Source organism: Coccidioides posadasii, chromosome 2 (genome assembly GCF_018416015.2).
Source record: "Coccidioides posadasii str. Silveira chromosome 2, complete sequence".
NCBI lineage: Eukaryota > Fungi > Ascomycota > Eurotiomycetes > Onygenales > Onygenaceae > Coccidioides > Coccidioides posadasii.
In genome coordinates this window covers 917,322-936,738 of record NC_089408.1, presented here as the reverse complement: position 1 = coordinate 936,738, position 19,417 = coordinate 917,322, and the positions used below count along the sequence as shown (strand labels likewise).

Genomic DNA, 19,417 nt, shown 5'->3' with positions numbered 1-19,417 from the left:
AAAATACGGCAAATTTAAAACAAGGGTATAATATTCGAAAAGGCCACGTCTATGACTTTAAAAAGGTCATTTAGAACCGATATCCCCTTCGAAACCCAAGCATCCCAAGCCTCCGCGATCGATTCGATTGAGGACACTTTGGCATTGGGCGGTCCCCAAGCATCGATGCAAACATACCGCCTTTGGTAATATTTGCATTCTTACATGATCGATTTGTAAGCAGGTCGGAGATATGGTTAATGAGTGGCAGGTTGCGGCGGGTTTACTACCCAGGCACCTGAGGTCATCCTGGTAACTTTCTGACCCCTGTCTCCTTTCCTTTCCTTCCAATCTCGCCTCAACTTCTACAGCCCTTCTTCGCTCCGTCACGATGTGGCAACCCGTTACTCTTCCCTTCAAGAATGGCTCGCTGCCTCGACCCACCCTGCCTACTCCAGATGAAATCCGGGCCTGCACCACTATTTTATGGGAGCGCTCATCCGTCAAAGTCGTCGCAGTGAATGATGAGATTGTTGTCAAATTTGGAACAAGCTTAAATGCATGGGAGGGACAGGCTCTAGTTTACCTCGAACGATACGTCCCAAGTGTTCCGGCTCCCCGACTGTACGCAATGTACCGTGATGCTAAGCAACTCTTCCTGGTTATGCAGCGCGCTCCAGGTGTGCCACTGAGCTCAATTTGGCGTTGACTAAGCCCGAGAAAGATGACATTGTCACCGAACTCCGCAAAGCAGTTGATACTTTGCGACAGGCGAAGAGTCCGTGGCCCGACTTTTATGGAAGCTTGGATGGTGGCAGTGTGCACCATTATTTATTCTGGTGCCGGAAGGTTGGTGGCAAGTTTTTGGGGCCCTTCCATGGCGAAGCTGCCTTTGTTGCAGGGCTCACAGGGAATTACCGAGCTGCCATTGAACGTGACGGCCTGCCAGACTTCAAAGCTCGCTTCTATGAAACCTCCCTCCTTCACGTACTCCAAGGTCACCGGCCAACATCGACTCACGGGGACATTCAGCCGAAGAACATTGTTGTTGCGGAGAAAGGCCGCAACTCTCGAGGACAGCCATCATTTGATGTCATGCTTGTCGATTGGGAAGCTGCTGGCTGGTATCCTGATTTCTGGGAATACTTCAGTGCGTTTTCCACACCCCCATTTCTCGACTGGAGGGATGACTGGTGCTGGCGAATTCATGAGTTTCTTCAAATATGGCCGGCCGAAATGGCAATAATGCGTATGATTGATAAAGATTGGCTATAACTCAAGGGACTGGGAAGGGCCTTGGCTGCTAAATGCGAGTAATGAATGGTTAGGAACTGGTAGGAGACGAAGCAGCAGCAGTCAGAGCCACTCAAAACGGTAATGCACAAATCGGGAGACAGCTTAGCTCCTGTGAACCATGAGGTCCCAAGTCCTCAGGGGCCTTCGATCAGGGGTCTTTGGGCGTAATAGCGCCGTGGAGGAGTGACCAAAGAGCCCGGGGGCCCACAAGCCAACCAGGCCAACAGTCGATGCTCCCGAGTCCTCACAGGTCTTAGGTTGGAGGCCTATGGACGCCGTAGGGCGCTAGAACCCTGTGAATTCAGGCGGAGGAGCGAGGTCCGATTTCTAAGGAATGGCGTCGGCGGAACGGGCGCATCGGGACCTGTACCTTGCTCCAATGACTCAGGCCACTTGTCCAGGCCACTTTGTCTAAGGGCCTTGCGGGTCCATGGAATGCGGCCTTAAGGCCTGTGTGGCCTCAAGGCCGCTTGCTGGAGGCTCCAATTGGCCCGTACACCCCAGGGCTCTTTAGTCACCGCTCCGCGGCACTATTACGCCCAAAGTCCCGTGATTGAAGTCCCCCCGGGCGGTCAAGTTTGAGATGATAGAAAAACAAAGAGCGTCTGGGCCTCCGCTCTATATTGACGGCTCCGGGCATGGTTGACAGTTTTTACCCTGTTCTGTTCCTTGTTTTGCTTAAGCAACATGGGAAACTGTCGAGGTTAGTCATCATCCTGTTCAAGCAAGCTCAAGAACCATATCGGAATTTTGTAGGCCTGAAAAACCATGGAACCCTGATGAACCCACCGTAAACAGTGCCCGAAAAGCTCCTGCAGCAGGAATGACATGTTCACTGTTCCCAAATAGGAAACAGTTCTCATTTTTAAAGATTCTCCTGCCTGAGAAATGATCCTGATTGCTGTAGAATGATTTTAGAATAATAGAAATGTTCTCAGAGTTACTAAGAATATCAGTAGAAACTCATCTAACCGCTAGTTAGAATACTGTTGGAAATTAACTAACAAGTCCCAAAACAGGATAGAACAATTGTAACTCAATTAGCTTCGAATCAACTTCATGCCTATGTATGAACTGCATTGACAAAGGATATACAAGAACACAGCGTGTGAGCATGCGTGAACAGTCTAAGACACCAATGGATTTTGCTTATTACCGCTTTAGCATTATTTGCTCGTTACATTCTGGATGCAGATATCTCCGAATCATGGACTCTTCCAGGCCTGCGGCATTGCTCTCAATGCTTCGGTGTAACCAGCGGATCGGACTATGAATGGCTGAGACACCACATCTCTCTCGTATAAGGTTGTTCGCAGAAATCCTGGCCTTCACCTTTTCAACGACGCGATAAGTACTCTGTACTGACGATGTCATCACACACCTCTTTACCGACGTCCAACTAACACCATGTTGCAGTCGACCCCACGAACGAACCAGCAATCCGACGTACAGAGGCTAAGATAATATGAGTAATTTTTATTTCCTTTTGTTTCCTTTCTTTGCTTTTGGTCGCTTCAAATAGTACGCTCTACTATTCCACGGCGCATTCGACCAGGTAGCTCCGGATTCGGTATGTGCCAGCTGTTCCAACCGGAGAATATGCCGGCAGGATAGTTACATGTCAGGATAGTTACATGTCAGGATAGTTACATGTCAGGATAGTTACATGTCAGGATAGTTACATGTCAGGATAGTTACATGTCAGGATAGTTACATGTCAGGATAGTTACATGTCAGGATAGTTACATGTCAGGATAGTTACATGTCAGGATAGTTACATGTCAGGATAGTTACATGTCAGGATAGTTACATGTCAGGATAGTTACATGTCAGGATAGTTACATGTCAGGATAGTTACATGTCAGGATAGTTACATGTCAGGATAGTTACATGTCAGGATAGTTACACGTCCGAAGCACTATGGCACAAGGTATATAAATTGGCCGCTATTAGCACAAGTATCACTGGCTCGATCAAACGAGTAACATTAATTCCAAACAAGGATGAAGCAACAGCAACAGCAGTCCACGCTCCCGGGTTCCGCTTGCAGTTAGACTACGCAGGGGCAAAAGTAACATCCTGAAATACTCGTATTATCTGAGAAATCCGAGTCATATGACAAGATTCGAGGAAAAATTGGTGTGAAGGAGAGTAAGTACAAGCAAGAGGGGCTTATGTAGAAAGGTTGATTCATTCATTGACTCTCTCTCTATACAAAGAGCCATTCACAAAATAATAGGCATTAAATTATCCTGGCAAATGCAACATTATCGGAGGAGAATCGCCGTTAAACATCGCTCGGCTTATGCTACCACCATAATGGCGGCCACAGCCAAGATAGCAGTCAATCCACCTTGAAGACGGGTAGCAGCGCCAGTGAACTCAGGTTCTTGAGGTGCAGTCGGGGTGCTTTGCTTGGGCGGTGGTTGCGGTACGGTAGTGAGCGTACGAGTGGGCGCAGGCGGTTGAGCAGTAGCCGGGGGCGTCTCGGGTTCAGGCGTGGTAGGAGGGACTTCTGGGACCGAATGGGCTGGAGAGCTCTGGGGAGGCTGTGGCACAGGTGTGTGCGGGGGTTTTGGCGGCTTTGGCGGCTGGGTACCAGGAGTCGAATGCACTGGAGGGCTCGTTGGTTCTGGTGGAATCACGCTAAGAGTTGTGGCAACTATGGTACTGGTAACTGTTTGCGTCAATGTTCGGGTCTGGGTTATCGTGATAGAACCACTTGTCATGGTTTCAGTAATAACTAAAATGGTTGTTAACGTCCATTCAAATGGCAAAACTAAGTGGTAGCATCTGATACTTACTTGGGCAAGTCGTAGTGCTAAAAGTTGTGGTTACGGTTAAAGTCTTAGTCGTGCCAGGGAGGGTAGTCGGCTCCTCGCACTCTGTTGTGGTTGGGATAGGGACTTGAGTGGTATTCATGGTTGGAATAGGAGTAGTTGGAACGGGAGTAGTTGGAACAGGAGTGGTTGGAATAGGAGTGGTTGGAACATGAGTGGTTGGAACATGAGTGGTTGGCTGCTCAGTAGTGGTCTCCTCGCACTCGGTTGTAGGGGCAGGAGTAGATGGCTGCTCAGTAGTCGTCTCCTCACACTCGGTTGTAGGGGCAGGAATAGATGGCTGCTCAGTAGTCGTCTCCTCACACTCGGTTGTAGGGGCAGGAATAGATGGCTGTTCAGTAGTAGTCTCCTCACACTCAGTTGTAGGTGCAGGAATAGATGGCTGTTCAGTAGTAGTCTCCTCACACTCAGTTGTAGGTGCAGGAATAGATGGCTGCTCAGTAGTCGTCTCCTCACACTCGGTCGTAGGTGCGGGAGCAGATGGCTGTTCAGTGGTGGTCTCCTCGCACTCAGTTGTGATCGGCACCGGAACTGATGTGGGCATGGATGGCAGCTCAGTCGTAATCTCCTCACAATCGGTGGTTGGAATATCGTCGAGACTGGTTTCCACCGGATGATACATTGGAGGGAAGCTTGGGACATCGTCGTAGTAATCGGGTTCCACTGGCGGATTGTACGAGCGCATCCCCAAGAGCTCGCTACGCTTCTCAATATCTAGTTCATTCTGATCGCGGTGGTTGATCGCCGCTCCGAGCGTGGAGCTGGCGAGCACCAGCACGACAAACAATGACCTCATTTCCTACTGCCCCAATTAAGAGTATTATATGTGTCGATATAGAACGAGCGAAAAGTCAGCAATTAGTATTAAATAAGAGTAGGAATGGAAACGAGAGGAACGAGGGACCAGACAAGTCCCTCTTCAGCCAGAAGCGGAGATAGTATTTAAAAGGGCTGATGTGAGGGCCATCAGTGGAAAGGGTGAGTGCGGGAGGCGGGCGGATTTTTGTATCCACGAGATGGCGCCCCTGGATGCGACATCACCACCTGTGCTCCTTCGAATCGAGACCCGCAAAAGAAAAGAGCAAAGTTGATTCTGGGGGATGCTGTGGGCACTCCTTGAAGCCGGCCAGATTTCGCAGTGATCATGAATCATGCCAAGTTGAATTACCGATACAAGACAATACAGGCTCCACGCCAAAACGCGAATCCAGCAAATGGTCGAGCCACTAAAACAGGAAGTACAGCGAGATCTTGGCGGGTTGTGCTAGCTTCGCTGGTGCCAGCAGGCGCCAGCAGGCACCGACAGGCAGGGCTCACTCCTGGTGAGCGAAGCCAGCTAGCAACACACCATAATGAAAGTCATGATGCCTTGATCAGCTTCAACTGTTGAGCCAACAACCCTCCGGAGTCACAGTGGAGGCCCGGTCGGCAACAGCTTTTCCGGGGATGTGGCAATTGTCCACGGACGGAGCTTTGTGATCGGAGGACCACCACCATCATAGCCGAAAATGTGAAAATACAGGAAACACCCTTCCTTCTTTGTGCGAAGGTGCGTCCAAGAGCCCGTTTTAGCGTGCTCGTGCATTGCTCTGGGGTTGGACAAATGTTGCAGTTCCAAGCAAACGGGTTCAAGAAAGTATGAAATTTTGAGTTGAGACTTGGCTCCTTCGTGCAATCCCATCCCGCATAGAATCGCCAGGTACTCCGTACTCCGTACGCTTGCCTGCAAAAAGCATCACTAGCTCTCGTTTAAAAGTGGATCTGGGCAGCGAAGCGCAGGATCGTGTCTTCACTAAACCAGGAATCAATCACATCGGGCATGTTTTGATGTCAACCGACCGTCCCTGCAATTCTGGAGCATTATCTCCGAGGGAAGGATATGTCGACACAAAACGGCGAATGTCAAAACAGCTCTTTCTGCCCTTGTGAGATTATTCTGTTCTGATGCGTATGGTCCAGCGACGAAACAAGGCCCTAGAAACCAAACCGTCGAAGAGGAGGGGGGGGGGGGGGCGATGTCACGATGTGGAGACTGCGACGGAGAAGCAGTTTTCGTCGAAAAGAAGAATTGAGTTTGCCATTATGTCAATGGCGCCCCTAGTGGTGGCCGTCTCGAGCGAAAGATTGATGCGAAAAATAAATGGCATCGTCTGGCGCCTGAACTATTGGAACTGAAGCAAAATTTTCACAGTCCGGACGCTTTCAACCTTGACGGAATTAGGCTCACCTTGTGTGAGGAATTGATGGACAATGCGGAAGATTCACATTGGTCGCCGGTTAGCCCTTGTGGCACAGAAAATTGGGTCCGCTCGATGGTCAAGACGTTGAGATGCGAATCCATTGCAAGCTAACATGCGGAGGTGGCTGCACGACAGGTGGAAGAGAGTGTATGGACGTATGTATGAATGTATTTTATTGTATGTACGTTACGGCCGTGTATGTATGTATGTACGTGCGTACGTCTGTACGGAGGGTGTATATGCGACCCCTTGTGCCAAGGACTTTTATGCCCTGTCATGAATGGTAACTCTAGATTCTCGCAGGCTGGATAGCGGACGAGCGACGCCCTTGTCGTGATTTGTTTTCCGCCGCTGCTCACTCCACTCTGCAGAGCTGCCCTGTTCATACCTGGCCCTGCTATCACAGCATTTGTCGGGCCCTTACGGAGGACTCCGTAGGTTGGACGTGATTCGGTTGATTGCAACCCGGAGAGAAGAGCATAACCATCGTGTTGCTCCGTAACTAGCCAACTAGTATTAAACCGGAAACCTCGCTAACTAGCCGGCAGCGGAGGTAATTATAGGTGTGATGGCGAAACAACGCGATCGGAAACGCACATGCCCTCCAGGATTCCTTTGATTTTCGTTTCCGAGGATCCTTGAAAGTTTGCTTGTGACACTCCGAAGTGAGACATGACCTTGTAGAGGAAGCTTTTGGGCCAAGGATACTAAACGACTAGCTCGTCACCATTATCAACCCATTCAAGGACAGGGTACGGAGTACCAACCATCGTAAGGGGTTGCAGGAGAGCACTTCGCAAAGTGGGCGGAAGAGTGCCTATTGCTCTTCAAGTGTTTGTGTTCTGTGCATCTGGATTGGGCTGTCACTTCACAATGAACTTATGGCTTGTTCTAAATCTAAATTTTGACGGTGAGCATTCCCGCAAACCAGTTTTTGTAAATATAAAATATGTACGGAGTACAGTGACTACCCTCCCCATATCTCCTCTGCTACCGCGATACGAGCTGGCTTGGGGTCCATCCAAACAAAAAAGTTGTAGAAACGACGGTAACATGCCTGGTTCATTAGTCAACAGAAGCCCAAAGCCTGAAATGTCACTCTCCTGTTTCTTGGCTCCACGTTGAAGCATGTGCTACTTGGGCCCAACACTTGGAGTTAATCATCTCCGGAATCTGAATCGTTTTCCCACCTGGCTTGATACGCGTGCGATAATTCATGCAGGCCGTTTATCAAATCTTCCCGCTCCTCAAGAGCAACCCGCCGCCCGATAGTCTGTTGCAGATTTTTGAGATCCCTGCCAATGTCACTGGTTGCGGATAATGCAGCATCGACCCTAAGTGTAGATCCTGCCGGGCCTTGCTCATGAATCAAATCGGATGGAAAGGAGTCGAGAATTGGGAATTCCAGCGTGGATCTAAAGTTGCTACAGAGTAGGTTGTTTAGCCTCGATTGAAAGAAATATACGGGTCCCCCCCCAAAAAAAAAAAAAAAAAAAAAAGAGAGTGAGCTTCGGGTGGGCCAAAGAGTGAAATGTGTGGCTTCGTTACCTTAAGGTACTGGGAACATCCCCAGTCATTAATGAAAGACGGTGAGAAGTAAGACCTTGACCAACTTCTGCCCGCTCCGGTCGCTCGCTATTACATTTCGAATCGCGGACAACTTGTACTCGACTGAAAATATGCGTATTATTTGTCCTGGTAGCGGAGCCGATCGGAGAGAAACCTAAATCAAATCGTTGTTCGGACTGCTCTATTTCGTCATGATCCACCTCGTCTGTGTCCATCTGTGTTGAATCATTCGGCCTCAGGTGACTGGCAAATGGCAACTCCGAATTCTCGGATCTTATGGTGGCCCGCAAGGCGAATATGCGTTGTGGACCTGCATTGTCAAGAAACCAGGGTTCAATCCCTTCATACCAGCGGAGGCGGCCTGGCAGTGTGACACTCTCAACGGCCACTGACGTGAGAGCGGAGATATACCATTCCGATGCTATGTTCAAGTTCACATAATGTGGAAGCTTTGAAGGAGGCATCGAGATCGGAACGTATGCAGTGGATTGGCGGGATATCTCACTGATAGATTTGGCGGAATTTTTGGCTCTAAGAAACTGCTTTTCCTACGGGGATGCGGATGCGTTAGTCCAGCTTACGACACCGTGGAACTGGATTGAGCGTACCCGTTCGGTTTTCAGCCCGCTTTCTAGAGCAAATGTCCAAATACTTTTCTTGCCAAATTCATCTCTCAAACGGTCAATATACCTTGCTGCAAAGCCGCCCCAGGCGTCATCTGTACCAGTGAACAGCTGGATTCCACGCAGTTGATCACATTCCTCGGCGAACGGTCTAAAGTCACGGTCTAGGAGGTCGTGCTCCCGGTCTAGGCTATTGAAAAAGGCTTCGCCAACCGTCCAGTCCTCAAACGGCATCAGTTGGGAGTTCATTTCATACTCATTTAGCTGAACAATGGATTTCGGATGATAAAAGAGTCGATTGAAGTCTGACCAATACCGGACTGTCTCCGGGGTGAGTCTAGGGAGAGGAAGGCCTAGCTCAAGGGCTTTCTGGTATTCACTCTGTGGAATATTTGGCTGCCGTTGGATGACTTCGTTCCCATCCCTGAGTCAAAACGCTACTTAATTTTGGGTCGCAATGAATAGCTAAGGAACAGATGTGTGCATATAAGCATACCATAAGCCTTTTGGCATTCCAACGTTCTCTTCAACTTCGTAGAGAGCATTGTACTGCCGAAGGGAGCCAAATCCGCCCTTCAGGTCATAAATGATAGTGCGCGGGGTAAACGTTTCTGACCCATCAGCCCCTATTCCAGGTCGGAAACTGATGTCGTGGTCAACAGGTGATGCCTCATTCTCAGAATACGTAAAGTATGATTCCTTGCCAATTATTAGCCTGGGATGTTCCAGATTAACATGGCGGCCGTACCTGAACGTTCCAAAAGTGGGTGGCTAGGTAGTTACTGCGCTGGCCCAGCTGCAAGGTGATGATCTCACGCATCTTCGGTCAAAAGGCCCTTCGGGCAATCAGAATATACGAAAGCACAATCACTCCGTACAAGCACAAAGTTTCCCAAAATTTATACCAATCTGCACAGAGTTTAGAGTTGTTCCCCCACCCCGGGCGCGGAGCAGAGATTTGACGATTTGTTATGGTCTCTAACAGTACGAGTATCTTCTCCTTCCCGTATCACAAAAGAATTTCCAGGCTCCAGCCCCAGACAAACCAAGTAGATATCGACGTCTTTACTCTCATTTCATTGTGCTGCCGGGTGTCTGTCCTTGCACACAACCCCGTCGTTCACCCCTCGTCGTCTCTTCGAACGCGGCAAAATTGATAATTACGTCAGAATCACGTGACTAATAATATTACATAAGACATTCTGGTTGCTACGGGCAACGCGGGCAACGCGGGCACCACTGAGACCTGGGAAGATCGATAAACACGGAGAGTGCTAACCAAGTCTGGCGCCGCCAACAAGGATCTCGAAGTTCGCGATGATTATCCTCTGACCCGCGTCCACCTCAGCGATCTTCTCTTATCGTTAATGTGGCGGATCTGAGTCCTGCGTCCTCTTCTTCCTTCACACCCGAAGGCTTTCTCCAGCCCATGAATATGGTGGAATCGACCACTCCCGTTAAAATGCCCCAACAGACCGGTTCTCCCTTGTTCCCCATCACTCCAGATCGCATGAATCAGCAAAAGATGAACATCTCGCCAACAAAGTCATTGGACGCTATGCATTCCCCGACCAGGTCTGGACGCGGGGCCTCAGATGTCCAAGCAAAAGTCGCGTTTCTCAATCGACTGTCTAGTGCCACTACGCCCGAGAGACCTGTTTCTCACGTCTCGACAACCACTGCCGCACTACAGAGAGCAATCCTTGGTCGAGAAGAAGCTGAGTCTGCGTTGCAGACTGCCCTTGCGCAGCTTTCTGAGGCCAATGCGCGGGAGCGGAGGGTTAGTGAACGATTGGAGTCGTTGGTAGAGGAGCTTCACTCGCTCAAAGAGAGACAAGTACATGAACGAACTGTGTTCGAAAAGGAAGTTAGGAAGGCAAGAAAGGAAGCGTTTCGTGCTGGATCCGCGTTGGTTAAGGCGCAGGAGGAATTGAAGTTCTCTAGGGGGGAGATAAAAAGTTTGAAGGAAGAGGTAAAACTGGAGAGAGACGCAAAAGAAAGGGCGAAGCAGGAAGCGTTTGAGCGTGCGTATGCATTGGCAGGCTTGACCGAAGAACTCGAAACTTTGAAAGGAAAACTCCGAGCTTCGGAAACCGAGAATAACTTTGAAAGTCTGGAAGCACAGGTGGAGGAAATTCGGGGACAGACTCCCGCCAAAAATTTGGCCGCACCTGAGGCTGTTCTCATGTCCACGTCGCCAGGATCTAGAGGGATAAAAAGGGGCCAACCAGACTCTACTGACAATCGATCCCCCAGTCGCAAACGGAGCCTAAATACTCGGGATCGCCTAAGCTCCAAACTCGGATCTCCTGTCAAATTTTCACTTGATTCCACAACATCAGTGGGCGAAGACTCCATGGAAGTTGGGCTTGATGAAGATGATTCTTGTCTTATTGATAAACTTAACGACGATCTCCAGTGGGAGAAGCGGATGCGACAGAAAGCGGAGGACATGGTACATTTTCTAAAGATGGAATGCCAATTCAAGCGCTGCTCCTGCAGGCTTGCAGAGAACCGAGGAACCCGATATGTACATGATCCATCTTGGGATACACTTTGCCAGGGAACAGAGAAGGAGCCTGAGCTAAAAGAAGCTCGCACAAAGCCTCAGGACATTCCAGCTTTACAGGGACAACCATCCCCTTCCATTCCCACACCCCCATGTGAAGCCCATGAAGAGCCTGAGCAACAACCAGATGAACCCTTGGTTACGTTTTGTTCGGATACTGGTACCTTTCAAGTCATTCCGTCACCCAACCGGAATACCGATGTGAATGATGGCTCAATGAATGCGAGCCAAACCTCCTTTGGACCGTCTTCCCCTTCCCCTACATTTGCACCCCAGAATATAGATATTATGGGTCAAACAGAGGAAGCCCAGGATCTTGAGCTGGCTTCTCAATCCCCTGACACAGAAATATCGATCGAAATAGATCAGTACAGACCCTCCTCCAATTCTCCTCTTGAAACCGTCCCTGCGAACCGCACCGGCAGCCACTCCCTTGGCCCCAAACTTCCATTCAAAACTCACCCATATCAACCCAGCCACCTTGAATACCAAACCATCACAACAACCAGGACTATCCCCCTCTACGCAGAGACGCAAGCAGCCCGCAGCGAAGCAGCATTTTGCCCTATCCCCGCTACTCCCATCAACCGAGAAGAAGCGCTAGCGCAAATACGTGCCCGGCGCGACCGCACGCAAGGTGCACTCAAAAGATCTGCCAGCGCCAACGACGCTAATACAAAATTAGGGATGATGGGCAATACGATTACCCCAATGACGGGGACAAAAAGAATCCCAAGGGTGGAAAATTCTGGGGCTCTAGAGGGTCATTCGATGTATTTAGGCTCGGGGATCAGGGGAAGAAGAGATATTAGTGCGCCAATCGCGAGTGTCAGAAGAAACTTTAGGTGATTTATGTCCATGTTTCGGTGTCTTCACTCACCCGTCATCGAGTTTGTGATTGGCTATGGTGAACGCATGTCAGCGATATTCTCGCTTTCTACTCGATTTAAAATGTTTAAAGCCTGGAGTCCAGGCGGGTTATGGTACATTTCATTTTATTTCTTTCGTCTTGTTTAGTCCTCATCCCACTCTATTGACAATTTCCTCTCACACTATCACTTTATTTCCTTTTTGCGCTATCCCGTCAGAGTGCGTCTTTCGCAATTGACTGTGTTCCATAACAAAACATAGCATGCTGCTGGTTCTCATTTCCGCTCTTTGAATATGATTTTCTGGGGGATTTATCTGATCCTATTGCATTATTTACCTTTCTTATACCCTCTGTTTAATTTCATCCATAAACAGCGATGCGTCTTTACTTCATTCGGGGCAGATTAAGCTCTTGGGGACTTCCATAGGCGTTAGTAAAAGTAGATTTAACTGGAAATTAATAAGATAATTGGGGTTTATTCGTCTCGAACGTATTGGCTCCAAATCAAAACAATACGTAGATGTCCGACCCGTCTCATCAGCGCTACTATATTCGAGATATTAGCATCCATGAGAGCTTCCCGCCATAAACCTAGATATATCCCATTAACCCCCGCGCGCCAGCATACAACTACATATAATATGTACCATATTTCAAAGGATGCGCACCCCGCAACACTTAATTCTCCCTCCCTGAACTTGTGCTTTTCGGTCCCACCATACCTGAACCAGCTCCTCGACGAATCTCCTATCTGCTTCGCTCCATGGGTCGAGACCCATTTGCGCCATGTCTGTAGTAGTTATGGGTGTGAATTCGTCTTCGTCATCGCCTAGCTTATCTCGTCCAGATGTGCGGTTGTTTAAGAGCGGCTGAGAGTCTTCTTGGTTGGCATGTATTATTAACGGCTCCTCTGGCTCGTCTCGGTATTCTTCTTCATCTCCGGATGGAATAGGCGAGCCAACTTCATCAAGCCTGCTGCTTTCTCCAGCGTTCTCACTGCGCTCCTCATCTTGACGGCTGACGATGTCGAAGAGGACGGTGAAAATTTGGGTGGTGAGACGTCGGAAATATGTTATTAGGGCTATTTCTTGCGTTCGGTCGTCGCGTTCTTGGTAGGAGATGCTACCGCGGCGGGTCCCCGGCGCGTAGATGCTGTCATCGTCTGGTAGCAGTAATTTAGCATCCTGCTCCTTCTCCTCGTCGGACTGGCCCGCTCCCTTTTCTCCAGCAGAGGCCCACCATATGAAGGATGTGTAGGCTAAAAGAGGCCATGAGAGTGGTTCAACAAGTGAATTCGTCGAGAATGTTGAGGAGTTGTCAAATTCTTCCTCCTCGTCTTCGTTTGCAGCATCGTCGCGGGGAAGGACATTTAGACCCTCCCTGAGAGTTAGATACCGCCGTACATCTCGCTGAGTAGCCTTCAAACGGATTTGTTTTGAGTCCTTGGGTGTGAGTGGATGTAATGGGGAAAGCATGAGTTTCGGGTATACTTTTTCGGGAGCATCTTTGGAATATGGTGGTGGCAGGTCGATTAGAACATCGTAGAGCTCTGGTTTGAGGCCCAACACACGATCGCTTGTACATGCGATCCAACAATTTTCTCCTTTTTTCTGTGGAGATGTTTTGCGTGACAGCGAGGTGAGGTATGGTAGGTCGTGAACACCAACGTTAAACAGTGCTCGGGGCCTGAAGGCGGGGAGGTCGGTGGGTGGAAGGAAAGGTGAGAGCGTCTGAGGAAGCGAAGAGAGAAGAGCTAGGTCGTATACTTGATTCTTGTTAACCTAAAAGTTCGTGCAGCGAATGTTGAAAGCGAGCGCCTACCGAAATTACAGGAGGTTTCAACAGGTGCGTCTCCAAGGAAAAGTATCCGCTTTCGTAACAGGGCCGCTCGATACAATGGGAATATCAAAGGGCCAAGCGTATCTTTAAAATCGGGAAGGCAAAGTGCAGGATGATAAGGGGCAAGAAGCTGCTTCGAAGTTAGCAGCGCTGTGGCGTCACTGAGCGTACGGCCTCGGTGAAAGGCGCCCTGGGGCGTAGACTGCTTCGGTTTCAAGCCTGAAATGGAAGCCAATGGGGAATCGGGAGGAGATTCATTGTGGTAGTTAGGAAGTTGAAAGGCTTCCCAGTAATCGGCCAGAGGTTTGGTATCGCCGTAATCATTAGCAAGCTTCCTACCCAGAGGTCAGCTAGAGCTATCAGGTACATCGCTTCAAACCCTACCGAGCCAGCTCTTTTAAGCTTGCAGCGTGTCTCCATGCCTTTCCTAGTCTTCCCTGACTCAGTGGAACCAAAACGCCGACGGCCAGCATCAGAGCGTTCCTCTCACTCTCGTCGGCGGGTTGGTTGACGAAGGCGCTAAGACCGGCATAGTCGTCTTGGACGAAGTATCTGTTGCGTTAGAGGGGCAGTGAGCAATATCGTTCCGGGAAATGATTGTTGCTTGGAAGGATCCTACGTACACAAGGTCCTCCTTCACGTTGTGTAGACCAGACGGCAGTGATTTGAACTCGACGACATCGTGCAGTACGACTGTGAAACTGGCAATCAGCGAAGATCAGGCGCTGCGGTACCTGCGAACACAAACCATCGGGCAGGCTCTCTTTCCACACGATTGTATATCTATACAGAATGAGGGCAGTCAGCATGGGAGCGGACGTCGAAAGTACCAAGAGACCTTGCTAAGCGGCTAAATTGTAAGCACGTACCCGGCTTTAATGTCGAAATGGATCAGGAACAATGCTGCAATTCCAGGGGGCGCAGTCCGGACGCCCATGCCGCCTCTCAAGACGGCCGAACTTCTCCTGTCTGATGCCATAACTCGTGATGGTTGAAGTGGAGGCGCCGGCGTCCCGTGAAGCGGTCTTGAGATGCCCGTCAAAGGTCCTTTTGTTTGGTTACGTTCGTTAGTTAACTGGTAAATTGGTGAGTGAGTTAGCTAGCGGGATCCCCAGCTCCCTCCCACCCCACTCTTAACCTTGGTGGACGGCTGAAGGTAACTTGAGGGTGATTCTCTCAGCGATAATGATGCCGTGTTGACTCCGAAGAGAGATCAACTGCCCAAACTGGCTGGATGCCTCTACGCAATACTCAGCGCTGCAATGAGAGGGAATTACGGGGGTGCTGGTCCTGCGAAGAAGCTTTCAACCAGCAATACAGCGCACATCCACAGCAAACGATAGAGCGCCTGAAAAAAGCCTTGGTATTTTAGATCTCACAATCGCCTCAAAAGCAGAATTTGAACCACGAAGCCTTTGACCTCAAAATCGGCTGGACCATTCAACGAGCAATTTCAACTTTTTGTAAGACCCACGATTCCGTTCTCTGCCAGCCGAGCGAGAACGCGGACAGCCCAGCCTTGACAGTCCTCTTTCACCTTCTTCCGACTCGGCGCTTGGGGAGGGGCCTCTTGTTCCGCTATCTGCTTCACAGTTGTAGCTTGCTCGTTGGTGAGCCATAACCGTTGTTCGACTTCAAATTCAGCCATACTGTTCTCGACTACCACCCGCTCCATCTCGGATTACTGTACTCCACACAATGTTGTCGGCCAGAGCTGTGCAGCTCTACCCACAGTCTTATTTCTTCCACCCTTGCATCCCGATGAGATAAGAGACTTTTTTGCAGACCTGGAACTTCCAATGGGGGCCAGACAGAATCCGTTGCGTTGAAGCCGGGTGCGCGACTTGACTTTCGTTGGGCGTAGGAAGCCTACCATTTGGACAAGCTTCTTACCTTGAGCTACAATATAACGAGAATAAGAGAGCCTTGCTGTCGAGCGTCTTTTATGAGCCTGGGGTAGTTTGCAGCGTTGTAAGCCCATTGGCTACAGCCTACCTTTTGCTGTTATTGATGCCGTGCAAGACAACCACCTTCTTGCCAACGTCTTGATGAGTCGGGTTCGTCACCTTTCTTTTCTATGGCTCGATGGCATCGTTATGGACATTCAAAAGGATGTCATGCGGGATGGTCGATTTGGACTACTATCTACTGAGCTTCATCCTGCGATGTGGTCCGGGGCTGTGCAATCATTCCTTCAGGAGCCTATCCGTCAGGACCCAACAGTGGACAGCGCCATTCTGCGCTCTGATGAATGTCGGCTTCTTTATCTCACTCAGGAGGAACATCACACTCGTTGGCCTTTTGGTGCCACAGTCATTGCAGACACCGAAATTGGCGTTCGCGTACACGCAAAGTGTACTGGGCATGGTGTATAATAAGCGGGTTGGAAGTAGGCCCGTCGAAAATGGTAGGGTGTCGCACCAAATATGCCATCCCGCTCTTATACCGGCTTTCCTGCCTGGGACAGCAAGTGATGTCCAATGTCACCGTCATTTATGAAGATCTTGACCTCGAGGAGGAGTTGGCATCAGAAATTTAGACAAAAAGCATTTCCGGCTGGCTGCGGGCTCAGGGATATTCTCCGCAGGAAAGAGAAATACACAAGCATGAATGAAATTGACATTGATGGTTCCGATGATGGAGTATTGTCGGACAAACGTTCCGCAGGGAACCACCCAGCTTCAAGAGCCGGCGTAGAAGTCCGGATAGACCATAATGCTTAAATCGATATTTCTTTGAGTAGCCTATGCCACACTATTAGTATTTATATCTCTTGTGGCCTGATTTAGCTTCATGGGGTTGCAACTGTACGCGCCCAAGCCCCGGCTTTACCACCTGCAGCGCACGGTCATACCGCTGCTGCCGTCTATCTTTAGGGTGAATGATGCTCCAGTTTAATTTTGGTGATGGCATCAAGTATTGATACGTCCTCAGTAGCTTGAAGGATGTTGTCTGCTTTGATATCTGCCCAACATTGGTTAATATATGGGTTCGCTTGAAAAATCAGCAGGTTACACAATGACGATGCTAGACCTTGGATTCTTGAGAAGGCCATCGTCTGTAGATAGGGATAATAGCCAGGCGAGTGTTGCTGACTCTGCCGACGGTACACTCAATACATCCTTTCCCCAACATCTATGACGGCCGAGAAAGCAGCAGAATACGTGTGTGGAGGAACCCCGTAGACAGAACCAACTTGATTTGAAGTAGTTTGCTGTCCCAATAACCCTTTCAAAGCGAGCAGATGGCGGATAGTCCAAGGAAAGCATAGGTAGCCGCCTGCCCCCATTATGGGGCTACCTTGACTGCGGGATTCCTGTGGAATTCCTGTTGAGTCCTCCGCAAGTCGGTCCCTCGTAAGGGAGAATTCCGCATCCCACTTTAGCTTAAGCAAGGCGAACCACGACCGTAGAAAGGTGAAAAGGCCCGAAATTCGTTGCTCGTCCCCGGCGGCACTTCGCTAGAATTAAGGTGTCCATTGACTCCCTGGAATCCGCTCCATCGAGGCGATAAGAGGACCGTTGTTTGAAGGTGGTCTCGGTAGGCCTGCAACCTTGGACCTCCGGCTACTACGAGTCAGTGCATTCTCCTGTGGCTGGGGGCTGTTCCCTTGCACGGAGTGCAATGTAGTCGTTAGTCCATGCAGCCAGCCTGCTGGTATTTTCCGTGGGGATTCGGGCCTCGCGGCCTCCGCAAGGCCATTGTGGATTCTGGAAGTGGATGCGGCAGGGGATTTTGTTTGGATTTTGGTACTCCCGGATTTTTATGCACACTGGAACTCTGCGGCTTCAGGCCACCGATTCTCGATTCGTCCATTGCATTTCTCTGACTCTAGCTATTTCCACAGAACTTGGCAATGATGGCCACGCACCGCACCGGCGCTCCCGACACGTACGATTCGCTGCCGCCAGCTCTGGCTTGGCGCCAATTTTGTTCCTGAACTAAGAAGTCATTTGGCAAGCAAACGAATAACTAGGCGATTGTATAAATTTAATCGCAATCATCGCAACCCCCAGAAACCTCTGTCCCCAATCCCCGCCAGGATCGAGGTATGTTAAATTCTCTTTTCCTGGCACTGAAGAAGCGTTAAGGATCACTGACATGTTATATTTCTAGCCAACTCGCGCGCCCTTGATCAGACCGCAGCTTTCCCGCACGAGCAACAGAATATCTCTCAATGGCCAATCTAACCACACCATCGCATCCTTACTACCCCATCGAGGCTCAGCTCGTTGGATATCTGGCAAATGAATGGTCCGTGCCGGTCTTGGTCGGAGGATTTGCGGTATCATGGGGGTTGATCTTGCTGGTGACGCTCGGGATTGTCTCGTATGTGCGTCCGAGCTTGCCAAAGGCAGATAAGCTCGCAGTGCTGTGGTTTGTTCTCAGTACGTTTTGTGGCGCAAAAATCAAAAAGGCAACGGATGGAGATATGCTGATATTCTTGACTAGGTGGAAGCATCCATCTTTTCTTCGAAGGATATTTCGTTCTCAACCACACTCGCATGGCCCCTGCGCAAGATCTCTTCGGCCAGCTGTGGAAGGAATACTCTCTTTCTGATTCTCGGTATTTGACTTCTGATCCGTTCGTGCTCTGCATGGAGACTATCACTGCCGTAAGTTTCACTGCTTTTCCAATACGGGCACAGCGACCCATTCTGACCGGCGTGTGAGCAGGTGTTATGGGGACCGTTGTGCTTCATCCTCGCCTACTTGATCACCACGGAATCCTCCCTTCGTCATCCGTTGCAATTGATCGTCTCCGTCGGCCAAATCTACGGTGATATCTTGTACTACGCCACCAGCATGTTTGACCATTACCATAATGGATTGAGCTACTGCCGTCCTGAGGCCTATTATTTCTGGTGCTACTACTTTTTCATGAACTTCATCTGGATCGTGATCCCATCTCGTAAGTTATATTTCCTGTCCAGGATGATTGAACGGCAAGAACTAACAAAATTCTAGATTACGTCAAGTCGAGCATCTGCGTTATGTCGAGAGCGGTCAAACAAATGCAAGAGACGGTCAAGGCCCGCAAGTTAAACTAGCGGTGGCGAATAGAATTGGAGTTTGCGGATCAGCATTGCCTTGTCATAGATATCTCTCCGTTTGTAGAGCTGTTTCTTTAATCCAATTACCCGCTTTTTAATTGATAATTCGCACTCCAGGGGCATGGGGAAAAGTTCAATCAAGGCCGAATCGGAACCGCTTTAGGTTTAGACGACGAGTACACTTCTAGATTTTTATGGCTGATAGTCTATTTAATGTCTTTCTTTCCTTGATTCTCTCCCGCAATAGATTGGCAATGAATGCATTGACTGCTACGGAGTAGACAGCTTCATTCTGCAGCCACATTTGTGAAACAGACAAACGCGCCAAGCCCCGTTTTAACCGTTTGAAAACAGTCAGCTTGGAATACGACATCATCAGCAATTTACTTGTAAATCTGGATAACTTCTTGTCTGTAACCAATGACTCCTTGTCATTGACTGCATGTCTTGTCCCGGGGTGTATGTGTGTTGAGTGAGACTGTGTTTGACCGACACCAGCAAACCGATCCTCGCGCAACGGTGCATGTGCTGATTTGT

General features: G+C 49.5%; 8 protein-coding genes across 9 annotated transcripts; 4 read left to right on the top strand and 4 right to left on the bottom strand.

Moving 5' to 3' along the window:
* Window positions 1-370: 370 nt before the first annotated feature.
* Window positions 371-1,254, top strand: D8B26_002817 (uncharacterized protein; the record flags this gene model as incomplete). Its single annotated transcript, XM_003068863.2, has 2 exons — window positions 371-659; window positions 704-1,254. The coding sequence occupies 2 exons, from the start codon at window positions 371-373 to the stop codon at window positions 1,252-1,254; spliced, it is 840 nt and encodes a 279-aa protein (XP_003068909.2).
* Window positions 1,255-3,167: 1,913 nt separating this feature from the next.
* On the bottom strand, window positions 3,168-5,102 carry D8B26_002816 (uncharacterized protein). The gene is made up of 2 exons (XM_003068864.2): window positions 4,080-5,102; window positions 3,168-4,018 (listed from the first exon to the last, which is right to left on the bottom strand). Exons 1-2 carry the CDS (start codon window positions 4,909-4,911, stop codon window positions 3,579-3,581), a joined length of 1,272 nt encoding a protein of 423 aa, XP_003068910.2. The 5' UTR covers window positions 4,912-5,102; the 3' UTR covers window positions 3,168-3,578.
* Window positions 5,103-7,158: 2,056 nt separating this feature from the next.
* DML1_1 (mtDNA inheritance, partitioning of the mitochondrial organelle) lies at window positions 7,159-9,669 on the bottom strand. 2 transcript variants are annotated; one of them, XM_003068865.2, is made up of 5 exons: window positions 9,296-9,669; window positions 9,044-9,246; window positions 8,533-8,971; window positions 7,904-8,472; window positions 7,159-7,779 (listed from the first exon to the last, which is right to left on the bottom strand). In XM_003068865.2, exons 1-5 carry the CDS (start codon window positions 9,365-9,367, stop codon window positions 7,512-7,514), a joined length of 1,551 nt encoding a protein of 516 aa, XP_003068911.2. In that variant the 5' UTR covers window positions 9,368-9,669; the 3' UTR covers window positions 7,159-7,511. The 2 variants fall into 2 exon arrangements, with proteins under 2 accessions (XP_003068911.2, XP_065980031.1); XM_066123956.1 differs by having other exon boundaries at window positions 7,159-8,472.
* A 307-nt stretch (window positions 9,670-9,976) lies between these two features.
* Window positions 9,977-12,062, top strand: D8B26_002814 (uncharacterized protein; the record flags this gene model as incomplete). The annotated part of the gene is made up of 1 exon (XM_003068866.2): window positions 9,977-12,062. One exon carries the CDS (start codon window positions 9,977-9,979, stop codon window positions 11,963-11,965), a length of 1,989 nt encoding a protein of 662 aa, XP_003068912.2. The 3' UTR covers window positions 11,966-12,062.
* Window positions 12,063-12,457: 395 nt separating this feature from the next.
* Window positions 12,458-14,895, bottom strand: D8B26_002813 (uncharacterized protein). Its single transcript, XM_003068867.2, has 6 exons — window positions 14,696-14,895; window positions 14,575-14,609; window positions 14,450-14,519; window positions 14,211-14,378; window positions 13,809-14,161; window positions 12,458-13,752 (listed from the first exon to the last, which is right to left on the bottom strand). The coding sequence occupies exons 1-6, from the start codon at window positions 14,803-14,805 to the stop codon at window positions 12,641-12,643; spliced, it is 1,848 nt and encodes a 615-aa protein (XP_003068913.1). The 5' UTR covers window positions 14,806-14,895; the 3' UTR covers window positions 12,458-12,640.
* Window positions 14,896-15,279: 384 nt separating this feature from the next.
* On the bottom strand, window positions 15,280-15,501 carry D8B26_002812 (uncharacterized protein; the record flags this gene model as incomplete). The annotated part of the gene is made up of 1 exon (XM_066123955.1): window positions 15,280-15,501. One exon carries the CDS (start codon window positions 15,499-15,501, stop codon window positions 15,280-15,282), a length of 222 nt encoding a protein of 73 aa, XP_065980030.1.
* A 373-nt stretch (window positions 15,502-15,874) lies between these two features.
* On the top strand, window positions 15,875-16,201 carry D8B26_002811 (uncharacterized protein; the record flags this gene model as incomplete). Its single annotated transcript, XM_066123954.1, has 1 exon — window positions 15,875-16,201. One exon carries the CDS (start codon window positions 15,875-15,877, stop codon window positions 16,199-16,201), a length of 327 nt encoding a protein of 108 aa, XP_065980029.1.
* A 1,618-nt stretch (window positions 16,202-17,819) lies between these two features.
* On the top strand, window positions 17,820-19,156 carry D8B26_002810 (uncharacterized protein). Its single transcript, XM_003068868.2, has 5 exons — window positions 17,820-17,875; window positions 17,943-18,214; window positions 18,279-18,442; window positions 18,504-18,738; window positions 18,795-19,156. The coding sequence occupies exons 2-5, from the start codon at window positions 18,004-18,006 to the stop codon at window positions 18,875-18,877; spliced, it is 693 nt and encodes a 230-aa protein (XP_003068914.1). The 5' UTR covers window positions 17,820-17,875; window positions 17,943-18,003; the 3' UTR covers window positions 18,878-19,156.
* The last annotated feature ends 261 nt before the right edge of the window (window positions 19,157-19,417 follow it).